This window comes from Heterodontus francisci, chromosome 6 (assembly GCF_036365525.1).
Source record: "Heterodontus francisci isolate sHetFra1 chromosome 6, sHetFra1.hap1, whole genome shotgun sequence".
Classification (NCBI taxonomy): domain Eukaryota; kingdom Metazoa; phylum Chordata; class Chondrichthyes; order Heterodontiformes; family Heterodontidae; genus Heterodontus; species Heterodontus francisci.
Genome location: NC_090376.1, coordinates 1177699 through 1195472, shown reverse-complemented (window position 1 = coordinate 1195472; position 17774 = coordinate 1177699). Strand labels below are relative to the sequence as shown.

At 45.3% G+C, this 17774-nt stretch overlaps 1 protein-coding gene across 5 annotated transcripts in view; it reads left to right on the top strand.

Moving 5' to 3' along the window:
* LOC137370901 (tripartite motif-containing protein 2-like) overlaps positions 1 to 17774 on the top strand; it is a 134573-nt gene that overhangs the window by 81148 nt on the left and 35651 nt on the right. For all 5 annotated transcript variants that reach the window (XM_068032756.1, XM_068032754.1, XM_068032753.1 and 2 more), the window contains one exon: positions 10552 to 11275. In XM_068032756.1, the coding sequence (XP_067888857.1) occupies positions 10552 to 11275 (724 nt within the window). The remainder of the gene's footprint in view (positions 1 to 10551; positions 11276 to 17774) is intronic.

Genomic DNA, 17774 nt, shown 5'->3' with positions numbered 1-17774 from the left:
AAGTGTAGGGGGGGGGGGGTACTTTGAAAATTAGGAGATCGAAGAGGAGACATGAAAAAACACTGGTGGACAAGATAAAGGAAAATCCCAAGGCATTTTATAGGTATATTAAGGGCAAGAGGATAACCAGGGAAAGAGTAGGGCCCATTAGGGACCAAAGTAGCAATCTGTGTGAGGAGCCGGAGGACATAGGTGAGGTTTTAAATGATTACTTTTCATCAGTGTTCACTATGGAGAAGGATGTAGGTGTAGAGATCAGGGAGGGGGATTGTGATATACTCAAACCCAGAGGACTGGAGGACAGTGAATACCATTATTCAAGAAGGGTAGTAGGGATAAACCAGGTAATTACAGGCCAGTGAAACTAACATCAGTGGGAGGGAAACTATTGGAAAAATTCTGAGGGACAGGATTAATCTCCACTTGGAGAGGCAGGGATTAATCAGGGAAGGTCAGCATGGCATTGTCAGGAGGAGATCATGACTAACAAACTTGATTGAATTTTTCGAGGAGGTGACTAGATTTGTAGATGAGGGTAAAGCAGTTGATGTAGTCTACATGGACTTCAGTAAGGCTTTTGATAAGGTCCCACATGGGACATTGGTTAAGAAGGTAAGAGCCCATGGGATCCAGGGCAATTTGGCAAATTGGATCCAAAATTGGCTAAATGGCAGGAGGCAGAGGGTGATGGTCGAGGGTTGTTTTTGCGTTAGGAAGTCTGTGACTAATGGTGTACAGCAGAGATCGGTGCTGGGACCCTTGCTGTTTGTAGTGTACATTAATGATTTAGACGTGAATATAGGAGGTATGATCAGTAAGTTCGCAGATGACACGAAAATTGGTGGTGTCATAAATAGTGAGGAGGAAAGCCTTAGATTACAGGATGATATAGATGGGCTGGTAAGATGGGCAGAGCAGTGGCAAATGCAATTTAATCCTGAGAAGTGTGATGAGGTGATGCATTTTGGGAGGACTAACAAGGCAAGGGAATATACAATGGATGGTAGGACCCTAGGAAGTACAGAGGGTCAGAGGGACCTTGGTGTACTTGTCCATAGATCACTGAAGGCAGCAGCACAGGTAGATAAAGTGGTTAGGAAGGCATATGGGATACTTGCCTTTATTAGCCGAGGCATAGAATATAAGAGCAGGGAGGTTATGAAGGAGCTGTATAAAACGCTAGTTAGGCCACAGCTGGAGTACTGTGTAAAGTTCTGGGCACCACACTATAGGAAGGATGTGATTGCACTGGAGAGGGTGCAGAGGAGATTCACCAGGATGTTGCCTGGGCTGGAGCATTTCAGCTATGAAGAGAGACTGGATTAGGCTAGGGTTGTTTTCCTTAGAGCAGAGAAGGTTGAGGTATACCTGTTTGAGGTATACAAAATTTGGAGGGGCATTGATCGGAAAGATAGGAAGAAACTTTTTCCCTTAGAAGAGGGATCAATAATCAGGGAGCATAGATTTAAGGTAAGGGGCAGGAGGTTTAGAGGGGAGTTGAGGAAAAGATTTTTCACCCAGAGGGTGGTTGGAATCTGGAACACACTGCCTGAAGAGGTGGTAGAGGCAGGAACCCTCACAACATTTAATAAGTATTTAGATGAGCACTTGAAACGCCATAGAATACAAGGCTACGGGCCAAATGCTGGAAAATGGGATTAGAATAATTAGTGTTTGATGGCCGGCACAGACACGATGGGCTGAAGGGCCTGTTTCTGTGCTGTATAACTCTATGACTCTATGAGATCTAGTATCGTGCAATAAGGCAGACTTAATTAATAATCTCCTAGTAAAAAATCCTCTGGGGAAAAAGTGATCATAATACAATTGAATTCCATATTACGTTTGAAAGTGACATATTCCAGACCAAAAGAAGAATCTTAAACTTAAACAAAGCCAATTACATAGGTATGAGGAGAGAGCTGGCTAAGGTTGATTGGGTAAATTGATTAAAAGGTATGGCAGTAAATAAACAGTGGGAAACATTTAAAGAAACAATTCAAAATATTCAAAAAACCAATACATCAAAAAAACTCTGAGAAAGTTCCATCCATGGCTCACTAGGGAAGTTAAAGATAGCGTTAGATTAAAAGAAGAGGCTGATAATTTTGCAAAGAATAGTCGTAAGTCTGAGGATTGGGAGTGTTTTAGAAACCAGCAAAGAGCCACCAAAAAGTTCACAAAAAGGGAAAAAATAGAATGTTAGAGTAAACTAGAGAGGAATATAAAAACAGATTGTAAGAGTTTTTACAAGTATATAAAAAGAGAGTAGTTCAAGTAGACGTTCGTCCTTTAGAAGCAGAGATAGGAGAAATCATCATGGGGAATGAGGAAATAGCAGAGACATTGAACAAGTACTTTGTATCTGTCTTCATAGTAGAAGACATAGGTTTCATACCAGAAATAGACAGAAACCCCGGGGCTAATAAGAGTGAGGAACTTAAGGTAATTAATATCAGCACAGGAAGAGTACTGAAGAAACGTAAGGGACTAAAAGCCAACAAATCCCCAGGACCTGATGGCCTACATCCTAGGGTTCTCACGAGGGAGCTGCAGAGATAGTGGATGTGCAGGTTATGGTTTTCTAAAATTCTCTAGATTCTAGAATTGTCCCAGCAGATTGGAAGTTACCAAATAACACCACTGTTTAAGAAAGGAGGGAGAGAGAAAAGAAGGAACTACAGGCCAGTTAGCCTGACATCAGTCGTCGGGAAAATGCTGGAATCTATTATTAAGGAAGTCTTAACAATGCAATTAGGCAATTATTGTCTGATCAGACAGAGTCAACAAGTCTTTACAAAAGGGAAATCGTGTTTGACAAATTTATTAGAGCCTTTTGAGGATGTAACAAACAGGGTAGATAAAGGGGAACTGGTAGACGTAGTGTATTTGGATTTCTAGAAGGCATTCGATAAGGTGCCACATAAAAGATTATTGCACAAGATAGGAGCTCACGGTATTGGGGGGTAATGTATTAGCATGGATTGAGGATTGGTTAACTCATAGAAGACAGAGAGTCGGGATTTATGGATCATTTTCAGGTTAGAAAGACATAACTGGTGGAGTGCCACAAGGATCAGTCCAAGGGCCTCAATTATTTACTATCTATATTAATGACTTGGAGGAGAGGGCAGAGTGTAATATATCCAAATTTACTGACGATACAAAAGTTGATGGGAGGGCATGTTGAGATGAGGACATAAGGAATCTGCAAGGAGATATAGATAGGTTGAGTGAGTGGGCAAAAACTTGGCAGATGGAGTTTAATGTGGGAAAGTGTGAGGTCATGCACTTTGGTAGGAAGAATCAAAAGGCAGACTATTATTTAAATGGAGAGAGACTTCAAAAAAGTTCATCACAGAGGGATCTGGGTGTTCTTGTACATGAGACACAAAAAGTTAGCATGCAGGTGCAGCAAGTAATTAAGAAGGCAAATGGAATTTTGGCCTTTATTGCTGGGGGATGGAGTTTAAAAATAGGAAGTCTTGTTACAACTGTACAGGGTGTTGGTGAGGCCACACCTGGAGTACTGTGTACAGTTTTGGTCCCCGTATTTAAGAAAGGATATACTGGCATTGGAGGCAGTTCAAAAGAGATTCACTAGGCTGATTCCTGGGATGAAGGGGTTGACGTATCAAGAACGGCTAAACAGGTTAGGCCTTTATACATTAGAGTTTAGAAGAACGAGAGGTGATCTTATTGAAACATACAAGATTCTGAGGGGGCTTGACAGGGTAAATGTTGAGAAGATGTTTCCACTAGTGGGGGAATCTCGAACTAGGGAACATAGTTACAGAATAAGGGGACACTCATTTAAAACTGAGATGCGAAGGAATTTCTTCTCTCAGAGGGTAGTGAATGTCTGGAATTCTCTACCCCAGAGAGTTGTGGAGGCTAGATCACTGAAAGTATTTAAAGAGGAGGTAGACAGATCTTTGAAATATCGGGGAGTTGAGGGCTATGAAGAGCTGGCACGAAAGAGGAGTTGAGGTCTGGGGCAGATCAGCCTCGATCTTATTGAATGGTGGGGCAGGTTTGAGGGACCGAATGGCCTACTCCTGCTCCTATTTCTTATGTTCTTACACTTGGATTTTCAAAAGGCATTCGATAAGGTGCCACACAAAAGGTTAATTGACAAGATAAAGGCTCATGGAGTTGAGAATAATATATTAGCATGGATGGAGGATCGGTTAACAGACAGGAAACAGAGAGTAGGGACAAATAGGTAATTCTCGAGTTGACAGGCAGTGAACAGTGGAGTGCCGCAAGGATCAGTGCTGGGGCCTCAGCTATTTACAATCTCCATTAATGACTTAGATGAAGAGACAGAGCGTAATGCATCTAAATTTGCTGGGAAGCAAGGTGGGAATGTAAGTTGTGAGGATAACACAAAGAGTCTGCCAAGATATAGAGACAGGTTAAGTGAGTGGGCAACATTTTGCAGATGGAGTATAATGTGGGGAAGTGTGAGGTAATTTCCTTCAATTTTCTTTATTTGTTCCTGGGATGTAGGCATCACTGGCCAGGCCAGCGTTTATTGCCCATCCCTAATTGCCCTTGAGAAGGTGGTGGTGAGCTGCCTTCTTGAACCACTGCAGTCCATTTGGGGTAGGTACACCCACAGTGCTGTTAGGAAGGGAGTTCCAGGATCTTGACCCAGTGACAGTGAAGGAACGGTGATATAGTTCCAAGTCAGGATGGTGTGTGACTTGGAGGGGAATTTTCAGGTGGTGGTGTTCCCATGCATCTGCTGCCCTTGTCCTTCTAGTTGGTAGAGTTCGCGGGTTTGGAAGGTGCTGTCAAAGGAGCCTTGGTGCATTGCTGCAGTGCATCTTGTAGATGGTACAGACTGCTGCCACTGTGCATTGGTGGTAGAGGGAGTGAATGTTTGTAGATGGGGTGCCAATCAAGCGGACTGCTTTGTCCTGGATGGTGTCGACCTTCCAGGGTGTTGTTGGAGCTGCACCCATCCAGGCAAGTGGAGAGTATTCCATCACACTCCTGACTTGTGCCTTGTAGATGGTGGACAGGCTTTGGGGAGTCAGGAGGTGAGTTACTCGCCACAGGATTCCTAGCCTCTGACCTGCTCTTGTAGCCACGGTATTTATATGGCTACTCCAGTTCAGATTCTGGTTAATGGTAACTTCCAGGATGTTGATAGTGGGGAATTCAGCGATGGTAATGCCATTGAATGTCAAAGGGAGATGGTTAGATTCTCTCTTGTTGGAGATGGTCATTGCCTGGCACTTGTGTGGCGTGAATGTTACTTGCCACTTATCAGCCCAAGCCTGGATATTGTCCAGGTCTTGCTGCATTTCTACACGGACTGCTTCAGTATCTGAGGAGTCACGAATGGTGCTGAACATTGTGCAATCATCCGCGAACATCCCCACTTCTGACCTTATGATTGAAGGAAGATCATTGATGAAGCAACTGAAGATGGTTGGGCCTAGGACACTACCCTGAGGAACTCCTGCAGTGATGTCCTAGAGCTCAGATGATTGACCTCCAACAACCACAACCATCTTTCTTTGCGCTAGGTATGACTCCAGCCAGCAGAGAGCTTTCCCCCTGATTCCCATTGACCTCAGTTTTGCTAGGGCTCCTTGATGCCATATTCGGTCAAATGCTGCCTTGATGTCAAGGGCAGTTACTCTCACTTCACCTCTTGAGCTCAGCTCTTTTGTCCATGTTTGAACCAAGGCTGTAATGAGGTCAGGAGCTGAGTGGCCCTGGCGGAACCCAAACTGAGCGTCACTGAGCAGGTTATTGTTAAGCAAGTGCCACTTGATGGCACTGTCGATGACAACTTCCATCACTTTACTGATGATTGAGAGTCGGCTGATGGGGCGGTAATTGGCCAGGTTGGATTTGTCCTGCTTTTTGTGTCCAGGACATATCTGGGCAATTTTCCACATTGCAGGGTAGATGCCAGTGTTGCAGCTGTACTGGAACAGCTTGGCTAGAGGCACGGCAAGTTCTGGAGCACAGGTCTTCAGTACTATTGCCGCAATATTGTCGAATTGGCTGAAGTCTGGCATCTGTAATGCTGGGGACTTCAGGAGGAGGCCGAGATGGATCATCAACTCTGCACTTCTGGCTGAAGATTGTTGCAAATGCTTCAGCCTTATCTTTTGCACTGATGTGCTGGGCTCCCCCGTCATTGAGGATGGGCATATTTGAGGGGAGGCGGTGGCATAGTGGTATTATCACTGGACTAGTAACCCAGAGACCCAAGGTATTGATCTGGGAACATGGGTTCAAATCCCACCACAGCAGAAGGTGGAATTTGAATTCAATTAATAAATCTGGAATTAAAAGCTAGTCTAATGATGGCCATGAAACCATTGTCAATTGTTCTAAAAACCCATCTGGTTCATTAATGCCCTTTAGGGAAGGAAATCTGCTGTCCTTACCTGGTCTGGCCGACATGTGACTCCAGACCCACAGCAATGTGGTTAACTCTTAACTGCCCTCTGAAATGACCGAGCAAGACACTCAGTTGTATCTAACCGCTACGAAGTCAATAAAAAGGAATGAAACCGGACGGACCACCCGGCATCGACCTAGACACTGGAAACGACAATGGCAAACCCTGCCCTGTCGACCCTGCAAAGTCCTCCTTACTAACACCTGGGGGCTTGTGCCAAAGTTGGGAGAGCTGTCCCACAGACTAGTCAAGCAACAGCCTGACATAGTCATACTCACGGAATCATACCTTACAGACAATGTCCCAGACACTGTCATCACCACCCCCGGGTATGTCCTGTCCCACCGGCAGGACAGACCCACCAGAGGTGGCGGCACAGTGGTATACAGTAGGGAGGGAGTTGCCCTGGGAGTCCTCAACATTGACTCCAGACCACATGAAGTCTCATGGCATCAGATCAAACATGGGGAAGCAAACCTCCTGCTGATTACCACCTACCGCCCTCCCTCAGCTGATGACTCAGTACTCCTCCATGTTAATCACCACTTCAAGAAAGCACTGAGGGTGGCAAGGGCACAGAATGTACTCTGGGTGGGGGACTTCAATGTCCATCACCAAGAGTGGCTCGGTCGCACCACGACTGACCGAGCTGGCCGCGTCCTAAAGGACATAGCTGCCAGACTGGGTATGCGGCAGGTGGTGGGGGAACCAACAAGAGGCAAAAACAAACTTGAACTCATCCTCACCAATTTTCCTGTCGCAGATGTATCTGTCCATGACAGTATTGGTAGGAGTGACCATTGCACAGTCCTTGTGGAGTCGAAGTCCTGCCTTCACACTGAGGATACCCTCCACTGTGTTGTGTGGCACTACCACTGTCCGAATGGGATAGATTTCAAACAGATCTAGCAATGCAAAACTGGGCATCCATGAGGTGCTGTGGGCCATCATCAGCAGCAGAATTGTACTCAACCACAATCTGTAACCTCATGGCCCGGCATATCCCCCACTCTACCATTACCATCAAGCCAGGAGACCAACCCTGGTTCAATGAAGAGTGCAGGAGGGCATGCCAGGAGCAGCACCAGGCATACCTCAAAATGAGGTGTCAACTTGGTGAAGCTACAACACAGGACTATCTGTGTGCCAAACTGCATAAGCAGCATGCAATAGACAGAGCTAAGCGATCCCATAACCAACAGATCAGATCTAAGCTCTGCAGTCCTGCCACATCCAGCCGTGAATGGTGGTGGACAATTAAACAACTAACTGGAGGAGGTGGCTCCACAAATATCCCCATCCTCAATAGAAATATAGAAAGTAGGAGCAGGAGTAGGCCATTCAGCCCATCGAACCTGCTCTGCCATTCATTATGATCATGGCTGATCATCCAACTCAGTAACCTGTTCCCGCTTTCCCCCCATACCCTTTGATCCCTTTTCCCCCAAGAGCTATATCTAACTCCTACTTGAAAACATACAATGTTTTGGCCTCAACTGCTTTCTGTGGTAGCAAATTCCACAGGCTCACCACACTCTGGGTGAAGAAATTTCTCCTCATCTCAGTCCTGAAAGGTTTACCCCGTATCTTTAGACAATGACCCCTGGTTCTGGACTCCCCCACCATCGGGAACATCCTTCCTGCATCTACCCTGTCAAGTCCTGTTAGAATTTTATAGGTTTCTATGAGATCCCCCCTCACTCTTCTGAACTCCAGTGAATATAATCCTAACTGACTCAATCTCTCCGCACACGTCAGACCCACCATCCCAGGAATCAGTCTGGTAAACCTTCGCTGCACTCCCTCTATAGCAAGAACATCTTTCCTCAGATAAGGAGACCAAAACTGCACACAATATTCCAGGTGTGGCCTCACCAAGGCCCTGTATAATTGCAGCAAGACATCCCTGCTCCTGTACTCGAATCCTCTCGCTATGAAGGCCAACATACCATTTGCCTTTTTTACAGCCTGTTGCACCTGCATGCTTACCTTCAGTGACTGGTGTATGAGAACACCCAGGTCTCACTGCATATTCCCCTCTCTCAGATAATAATCTGCCTTCCTGTTTTTGCTACCAAAGTGGATAAACTCACATTTATCCACATTATACTGCATCTGCCATGCATTTGCCCACTCACTCAACTTGTCCAAATCACCCTGAAGCCTCTCTGCATCCTCTTTACAACTCACCCTCCCACCCAGTTTTGTGTCATCTGCAAAATTGGAGATATTACATTTAGTTCCCTCATCTAAATCATTAATATATATTGTGAATAGCTGGGGTCCTAGCACCGATTCCTGTGGTACCCGACTAGTCACTGCCTGCCATTCAGAAAAAGACCCGTTTATTCCTACTCTTTGTTTCCTGTCTGCAAACCAATTTTCTATCCATCGCAATGCACTACCCCCCAATCCCATGCGCTTTAATTTTACACGCTAATCTCTTATGTGGCACTTTGTTGAAAGCCTTCTGAAAGTCCAAATAAACCACATCCACTGGCTCCCCCTCATCAACTCTACTAGTTACATCCTCAAAGAATTCTAGTAGATTTGTCAAGCATGATTTCCCTTTCGTAAATCCATGCTGACTCTGTCCGATTCTACCACTGTTCTCCAAGTGCTCTGCTATAAAATCTTTGATAATGGATTCCAGAATTTTCCCCACTACCGACGTCAGGCTGACTGGTCTATAATTCCGTTTTCTCTCTACCTCCCTTTTTAAATAGTGGGGTTACATTAGCTACTGTCCAATCTGTAGGAACTGTTCCAGAGTTGATAGAATCTTGGAAGATGACCACCAATGCATCCACTATTTGGAGGGCCAATTCCTTAAGTCATAGAGTTATACAGCACAGAAACAGGCCCTTCGGCCCATTGTGTCTGTGCCAGCCATACAGCACCCAACTATTCTAATCCCGTATTCCTGCACTTGGCCTGTAGCCCTGTATGCTATGGCGTTTCACCCAGAGGGTGGGAGTGGGGGGTGCTGGAACTCACTGCCTGAAAGGGTAGTTGAGGCAGAGACACTCAAACCATTCAAAAGGTGTCTGCATATGCACCTCAAGTGTCGTAACTGTAATCTGCAGGGCTACGGACCAAATGCTGGAAGGTGGGATTAGAATAGGTGGATCGTTTTTCAGCCTGCACAGACACAGTGGGTCAAGTCGCCTCTTTCTGTGCCTTAAGCTTTCTATGATTCCTCCCTCTTTCCCGCTTCCCTTTTCTCCCTCCCTTTCTCCCTCCTTCTTTCTCATTGTGGATGGAGCCCTCCGTCAGGGGTTATTGTGAATGGGAGTGGGAGGGTGAAGCTTTGGGAGGTGTCACTCACACTGAACTCTACAGGAGGAGCCACAGTCCTGGTTGTCATAGAAACATAGAAAATAGGAACAGGAGTAGGCCATTCGGCCCTTCGAGCCTGCTCCGTCATCATTATGATCATGGCTTTCGCCCCAAAACCCTTTGATCCCTTTCGCCCCAAGAGCTATATCTAACTCCTTCTTGAAAGCTTACATTGTTTTGGCCTCAACTGCTTTCTGTGGTGGCGAATTCCACAGGTTCACCACTCTCAGATGAGGAGAAATTTCTTCACCCACAGTCCTGAAAGGTTTACCCCGTATCCTTGGTTCTGACCCCTGGTTCTGGACGCCCCCACCATCGGGAACATCATGGAGTTCGGTGACCTGCCCGATGATGAACAAGGCGACAACACAACAACAACCTGTTATTATTTAACTCCACTGAGCCAAAAAAAGGGAGAAATTAGAAACACCGACATCTCACGGCAAAAGGATAGTTATAAGGAGGTGGAGAGGGTTCAAGGAGGGAGGACTAGAGGCCAGAAGTAAAGGAGGATATATTTCAGAGGGTTGTGGGGCGCTGGAGGAGATTACAGAGATAGGGAGGGGAGAGGCCCTGGAGGGATTTGAAATAAAGGATGAGAATTTTAAAATCAAGATGTTGCTTAATCAGGAGCCACTGTGGGTCAGTGAGTACAGGGGTGGTAGGGGAATGGGACTTGGTACGAGACAAGATACGGGCAGCAGAGTTTTGGATGGTCTGGCAGGCCCGTCTGCCCACCTGTATTCGAAAGCTAACGTCTGTTCTTTAACCCCTGACACCAGGTTCTTCAGACTCAGTTGGAGTATCTGCTGCAGGGGCAAGAGAAAATCCGAAGCAGTTCTGAGTTCACGGAGCAAGCTCTGAGCCATGGCACGGAGACTGAGGTCCTGCTGGTGAAGAAGCAGATGAATGAGACACTGAAGGAATTGGCTGGACAGGACTTCCCACTTCAACCCCACGAAAATGACCATCTGGATTTGACAGTGGAGACAGATGGAGTGAGAAAGTCAATCCAGAATCTGGGGGTCCTGATTACCACTAGCGCCATCGCTCAGCAGACCGTAGCCACGGGTGAGGGTCTGCGACATGCTGTGGTTGGCCAACAAACCACCGTTACTATAACAACCAAGGATAAAGACGGAGAGCTGGTGAAAACTGGCAATGCAATCCTGCAGGCGGAGATCATGGCTCCGGATGGGAGCTTCACAGAGGGGGAGATTCTAGACAACAGGAATGGGACGTATGAACTGCTCTACACGCTGAGGTCTGAGGGTGACTTCACATTATCTGTAACCCTGTACAATCAGCCAGTCAAGGGCAGCCCCTACAGGGTCAGAGCCACCAAACCCTCTGATGTCACACACTCCCCCGATGATGTCAAGCGCAGAGTCAAGTCTCCGAGCAGTGGGCACATTCGTCAGAAAGCCGTCCGACGCCCTGCCAGTATGTATGGCACCGGCAAGAAGAAGGACAATCCGATCGAGGATGAGTTGATTATCCGGGTCGGTGAGTCATAGCACTGTGACCCTGGGCTGTTGTCTTTCAGGGAGGAAAAGGTCAGAGATCAGGAGAAAGAAAGGGAATCAGTCGTGGGAGATTGGGAGAGAGATTGGGAGAGGGATCATTGTACCATTTAGCTTGTATTGTCTCTCCTCATTCTTCCCACTAAAATGTATCACCTCACACTTTTCTCTGTTGAATATCCTCTGCAATATGTCTGCTCATTCCACCAGCCTCTCTGTCCTTTTGACGTCTGTCACTATCTTCCTCACTGTTTACCACTCTTCCAAATTTTGCAACATCTGCAAATTTTGAAATTGTGCTCTCTACCAAGACCAAGTTCATTAATGTACAGCAGTCAAAAACAGCAGTGGTCCTAGTGCTGATAATTGGGGAACTCCACCGTGTACCTCCCTCCAGTCCGAGTAACAGTCATTCACCACAACTCTGTTTTCTATTCTTTAGCCAATTCTGTATCCAGGCTGCTGCTGCCTCATTTATCCCGTGAGCTTCAATTTTCCTGTGTCTATTATGTGATATTTTAACAAACGCCTTTTGAAAGTCCATATACACATCAATCACACTGCCCTCATCCACCCTCTTAGCTCATCCAAAAACTCAATCCAGTTAGTCAAACACAATTTCCCCGAACAAATCTGTGCTGCCTCTCCATTATTACCCCATGCTGGCCCAAGTGGCCGTTAATTTTAACCTAGGTTATCTCTAGAATTTCTCCCTCAAGTAGCATCACTGGAACAGATTATCCTGCCATTGCTGTTTGTGGGAGCTTGCTGTGCGCAACTTGACTGCCGTGTTTCCTACATTACTTCCAAAAGTGCCTGATTGGCTGTATGATCTTTAGGCTGGCCTGAGGTTGTGAAAGATGTGGTAGAAATGCAAATCTTCCTTCCGTTCATGATCCCTGTCCTCCAGCAGAGAAATAATTTTCCCGAATGACTAAATTATTTTTGTTGCACCCCATTCAGACCACTCTTCACCTTGTCTGTTGTAGTGATCAGCCTTAATGTCTCATTTCTCATCATAACTAAACCCTCCCCATCCCTGAGATCTGCCGCAGGAATACATACCAATATACTAATATACAAATTAGGAGCAGAAGTAGGCCATTCAGCCCCTCTAGCCTGCTACACCATTTAATAAGATCATGGCTGATCTTTTTGTGTCTCAAATTCCACATTCCCATCTACCCCTGATAACCTTTGATCCCTTGCCTAACAAGAATATATCTACCTCCACCTTAAAAATATTCAATGATCCCGCCTCCACCACCTTCTGAGGCAGAGAGTTCCAAAGTTGCACAAACCCTCAGAGAAAAGTTTCTCCTCATCTCTGTTCTAAAAGGGCGACCCCTAATTTTAAAACAGTGCCCCCTAGTTCTGGACTCACCCACAAGAGGAAACATCCTTTCCACATCCACCTTGTCAAGACCGTTCAAGATCTTATAAACTTCAATCAAGTCTCCCCTCACTCTTCTTAACTCCAGTGAAAACAAGCCCAGTCTGTCCAATCTTTCCTCAGAAGACATGGGGAGGTGATGGCAGAGTGGTATTATCACTAGACTAGTAATCCAGAGCCCAGGCTAATTCTCTGGAGACATGGGTTAGAACCCACCATGACAAATGGTGAAATTTGAATTCAATTAATAAATCTGGAATTAAAAAGCTAGTCTAATGGTGACCATGAAACCGTTGCTGACTGTTGTAAAATCCCATCTGGTCCACTAATGTCCTTTAGGGAAGGAAATCTGTTGTCTTTCACCAATCTGGCCTACATGTGACTCCGCAAGCACAGCAATGTGGTTGACTCTTAAATGCCCTCTGAAATGGCCAACTCAGTTCAAGGGCAATTTGGGATGGGCAATAAATGCTGGCCGAGCCAGTGGCGCCCACATCCCACAAACCAATAAAAAAAGACAACCTGTTCATTCCAGATATCAATCCAGTAAACCTCCTCTGAACTGCCTCCAATGCATTTACATCCTTCCTTAAATAAGGAGACCAATAGTATGTTACCCCCTACATCATAAACTCCTACTTTGCGCAATACCTTTTATGTGGCACCTTGTCAAATGCCTTCTGGAAATCCAAGCACAGTACGTCAATGGGCTCCCTTTATCCACAGCACGTGTTACTCTTTCAAAGAATTCCAATAAATGGGTTAAACACGATTTCCCTTTCACAAGGGACATGCTGACTACCATGCTGATTACCTTGAGTTTTCCTAGGTGTCCAGCTACAACCTCCTTAATGATCGATTTAACACCTTCCCCATGACAGATGTCAAGCGAACTGGCCTATATTATTCGAGACGTGGTCTCACCAATGTCCTGTATAACTGAAGCATAAATTCCTTACTTTTATTTTCAATTCCTCTTGCAATAAAGGATAGCATTCCATTAGCCTTCTTTAATACTTGCTGTACCGGCATTCTAACTTTTTGTGACACTTGCATGAGAACACCTAGATCCCTCTGCACCTCGGAATTCTGCAGTCGCACTCCATTTAAGTAATACTCTTTTTATATTCTTCCTGTCAAAGTGAACAACATCACATTTTCCCACATTATACTCCATCTGCTAGATTTTTGCCCACTCATTCAACCTGTCGATATCGGTCTGCAACATCCTTATGTCCTCTTCACAACATACTTTCCGACCTATCTTTGTGTCATCTGCAAATTTAGCTACCATGCCATCGCTCCCCTCATCTAAGTCATTGATGTAAATTGTAAAAGGTTGAGGCCCCAGCACAGACCCCTGCAGGACTCCACTTGTCACGTCCTGCCAATCAGAAAAGGACCCATTTATGCATACTCTCTGTTTTCTGACAGCCAGCCAATCTTCTATCCATGCTAATATGTTACCCCCTACACAATGAGCTCCTACTTTGCGCAATAACCTTTTATGTGGCACCTTGTCAAATGCCTTCTGGAAATCCAAGTACAGTACATCAACGGGCTCCCCTTTATCCATAGCGCGTTACTCCTTCAAAGAACTCCAATAAATTGAATAAATATGATTTCCCTTTCACAAAACCAAGCTGATTATTCCCGATTACCTTGAGTTTTTCTAAGTGCCCAGCTATAGCCTCCTTAATGATCGATTCTGACATCTTCCTCGTGACAGACGTCAAGCTAACTGGCCGATAGTTACCTGTTTTCTGCCTTCCATCCCACCCCCCTTTGAATAGAGGGGTTATATTTGCGACTTTCCAGTCTGATGGAACCTTTCCAGAATCTAGCGAATTTTGAAAAATTAACACCAACACATCTATTACCACATTAGCCACTTCTTTTAAGACCCTATGATGAAGTCCATCAGGACCCGGGGACTTGTCGGCCCACAGCTCCATCGGTTTGCTCAGTACCACCTCCCTGGTGATTGTAATTTCACCAAGTTCCTCTCTTCCTTCCACCTCCTGATTTACAGCTATTACTGGAATGTTTTTTGTATCCTCTATAGTGAAGACAAATATTTGTTCATTTCATAGAATCAGAGAAAGTTTAAGGTACAGAAAGAGGCCACTTGGCCCATCGTGTCTGTGCCGGCCGAAAAACGGTCCAGCTATTCTAATCCCACCTTCCAGCATTTGTTCCGTAGCCCTGCAGATTACGGCACTTGAGGTGTATATCCAGACTTCTTTTAAATGAGTTGAGGGTTTCTGCCTCAACTACCCTTTCAGGCAGTGTTCAGACTCCCAGCATCCTCTGGGTGAAAAACGTTTTCCTCATCTCCCCTTTAATTTTTCTACCAATCACTTTAAATCTATGCCCCCTCATCACTGACCTCTCTGCTAAGGAGAATAGACCCTTCACCTCCACTCTATCCAGGCCCTTCATAATTTTGTACATTTCAATCAAATCTCCCCTCAGCCTTCTCTGTTCCAAGGAGAACAACCCCAGCCTATCCAATCTTTCCTCATAGCTGCATTTTTCCAGTCCTGGCAACATCCTCGTAAATCTCCTCTGTACCCTCTCTAGTGCAATTACATCCTTTCTGTAATGAGGTGACCAGAACTGCACACAGTACTCAAGTTGTGGCCTAACCAATGAGTTATACAGTTCCAGCATAACCTCCCTGCTCTTATATTCTATACCTCGGCTAATAAAGGAAAGGATTCCATTTGCCTTCTTAAGCACCTTATCGACCTGTCTTGCTACCTTCAGGGATCTGTGGACATTCGCTCCAAGGTTCCTCACTTCCTCTACACTTCTCGGTATTTTCCCATTAATCGTGAATTCCTTTGCCTTGTTTGACCTCCCCAAATGCATCACCTCACACTTCTCCAAGTTGAATTCCATTTGCCACTTTTCTGCCCATCTGACCAGACCATCAATATCTTCCTGCAGCCTACAGCTATCCTCCTCACTATCGACCACATGGCCAATCTGTGTCGTCTGCAAACTTCTTGATCATGCCCCTTACATTTACGTCCAAATCATTAATGTACACCACAAAAAGCAGGGGACCCAGTACTGAGCCCTGCGGAACACCACTGGAAACAGCCCTCCAGTCGCTAAAACACCCGTCAACAATTACCCTTCGTTTCCAGCCACTGAGTCAATTTTGTATCCACCTTGCTGCATGTCCCTGGATCCCATGGGATTTTATTTTTTTAACCAGTCTGCCATGTGGGACCTTGTCAAAAGCCTTGCTAAAATCCATGTAGACCACATCAACTGCACTACCCTCATCTATCTTCCTTGTTACTTCAAAAAATTTGATGAAGTCGGTCAAACAAGATCTTCCCTTAACAAATTCATTCTGACTATCCTTGATTAACCTGTGCCTTTCTAAGTGACAGTTTATCCTGTCTCAGAGAATTGATTCCAATAATTTGCCCACTACTGAGGTGAGACTGACTGGCCTATAATTATTCGATCTATCCTTTGCTCCCTTTTTAAAAGGAGGTAAAATGTTAGCAATTCTCCAAACCTCCGGTGCCACACCTGTATCCAGTGAGGACTGGAAAATGATGGTCAGACCCTCTGCTATTTCCTCTCTTGCTTCTTTTAACAGCCTAGGATAAATCACCAGGGCCAGATGAAATGCATCAACTTTCAAGGATGCTAATCCCATTAATACTTCCTCTCTCCTTATGTTTATCACATCCAATACTTCACACTCCTCCTCCTGAACTGCAATATCTGCATCATCCCCCTCTTTTGTGAAGACAGATGCAAAGTATTCATTAAGAACCATACCAACATCTTCCGCCCCACACATAGTTTACCTTTTTGGTCTTTTATGGGCCCTACTCTCTCCTTAGTTATCCTCTTCCTCTTAATGTATTGATAAAACATCTTTGGGTTCACCTTGATTTTGCTTGTCAATATCCTTTCATGCCCTGTCTTTGCTTTCCTAATTTCCTTTTTGATTTCATCCCTCCAGTTTCTATACTCTCGGCTTTCTGTCGTATTGAGTTCTGGAGGGAGGAAGTGTTGGGTATTCTAAAAGGCATTAAGGTGGACAAGTCCCCAGGTCCGGATGGGATCTATCCCAGGTTACTGTGGGAAGCGAGAGAGGAAATAGCTGGGGCCTTAACAGATATCTTTGCAGCATCCTTAAACACGGGTGAGGTCCCGGAGGACTGGAGAATTGCTAATGTTGTCCCTTGTTTAAGAAGGGTAGCAGGGATAATCCAGGTAATTATAGACCGGTGAGCCTGACGTCAGTGGTAGGGAAGCTGCTGGAGAAGATACTGAGGGATAGAATCTATTCCCATCTGGAAGAAAATGGGCTTATCAGTGATAGGCAACATGGTTTTGTGCAGGGAAGGTCATGTCTTACCAACTTAAAAGAATTCTTTGAGGAAGTGACAAAGTTGATTGATGAGGGAAGGGCTGTAGATGTCATATACATGGACTTCAGTAAAGCGTTTGATAAGGTTCCCCATGGTAGTCTGATGGAGAAAGTGAAGGCGCATGGGGTCCAAGGTGTACTAGCTAGATGGATAAAGAACTGGCTGGGCAACAGGAGACAGAGAGTAGCAGTGGAAGGGAGTTTCTCAAAATGGAGACGTGTGACCAGTGGTGTTCCACAGGGATCCGTGCTGGGACCACTGTTGTTTGTGATATACATAAATGATTTGGAGGAAAGTATAGGTGGTCTGATTAGCAAGTTTGCAGACGACACTAAGATTGGTGGAGTAGCAGATAGTGAAGGGGACTGTCAGAGAATACAGCAGAATATAGATAGACTGGAGAGTTAGAATTAGAATTAGAATTAGAATTAGAATATTACAGCGCAGTACAGGCCCTTCGGCCCTCGATGTTGCGCCGATCATCTGACCTACACTATTCCATTTACATCCATATGTCTATCCAATGACCACTTAAATGCCCTTAAAGTTGGCGAGTCTACTACTGTTGCAGGCAGGGCGTTCCACGCCCCTACTACTCTCTGCGTAAAGAAACTACCTCTGACATCTGTCCTATATCTTTCACCCCTCAACTTAAAGCTATGTCCCCTCGTGTTTGCCATCCT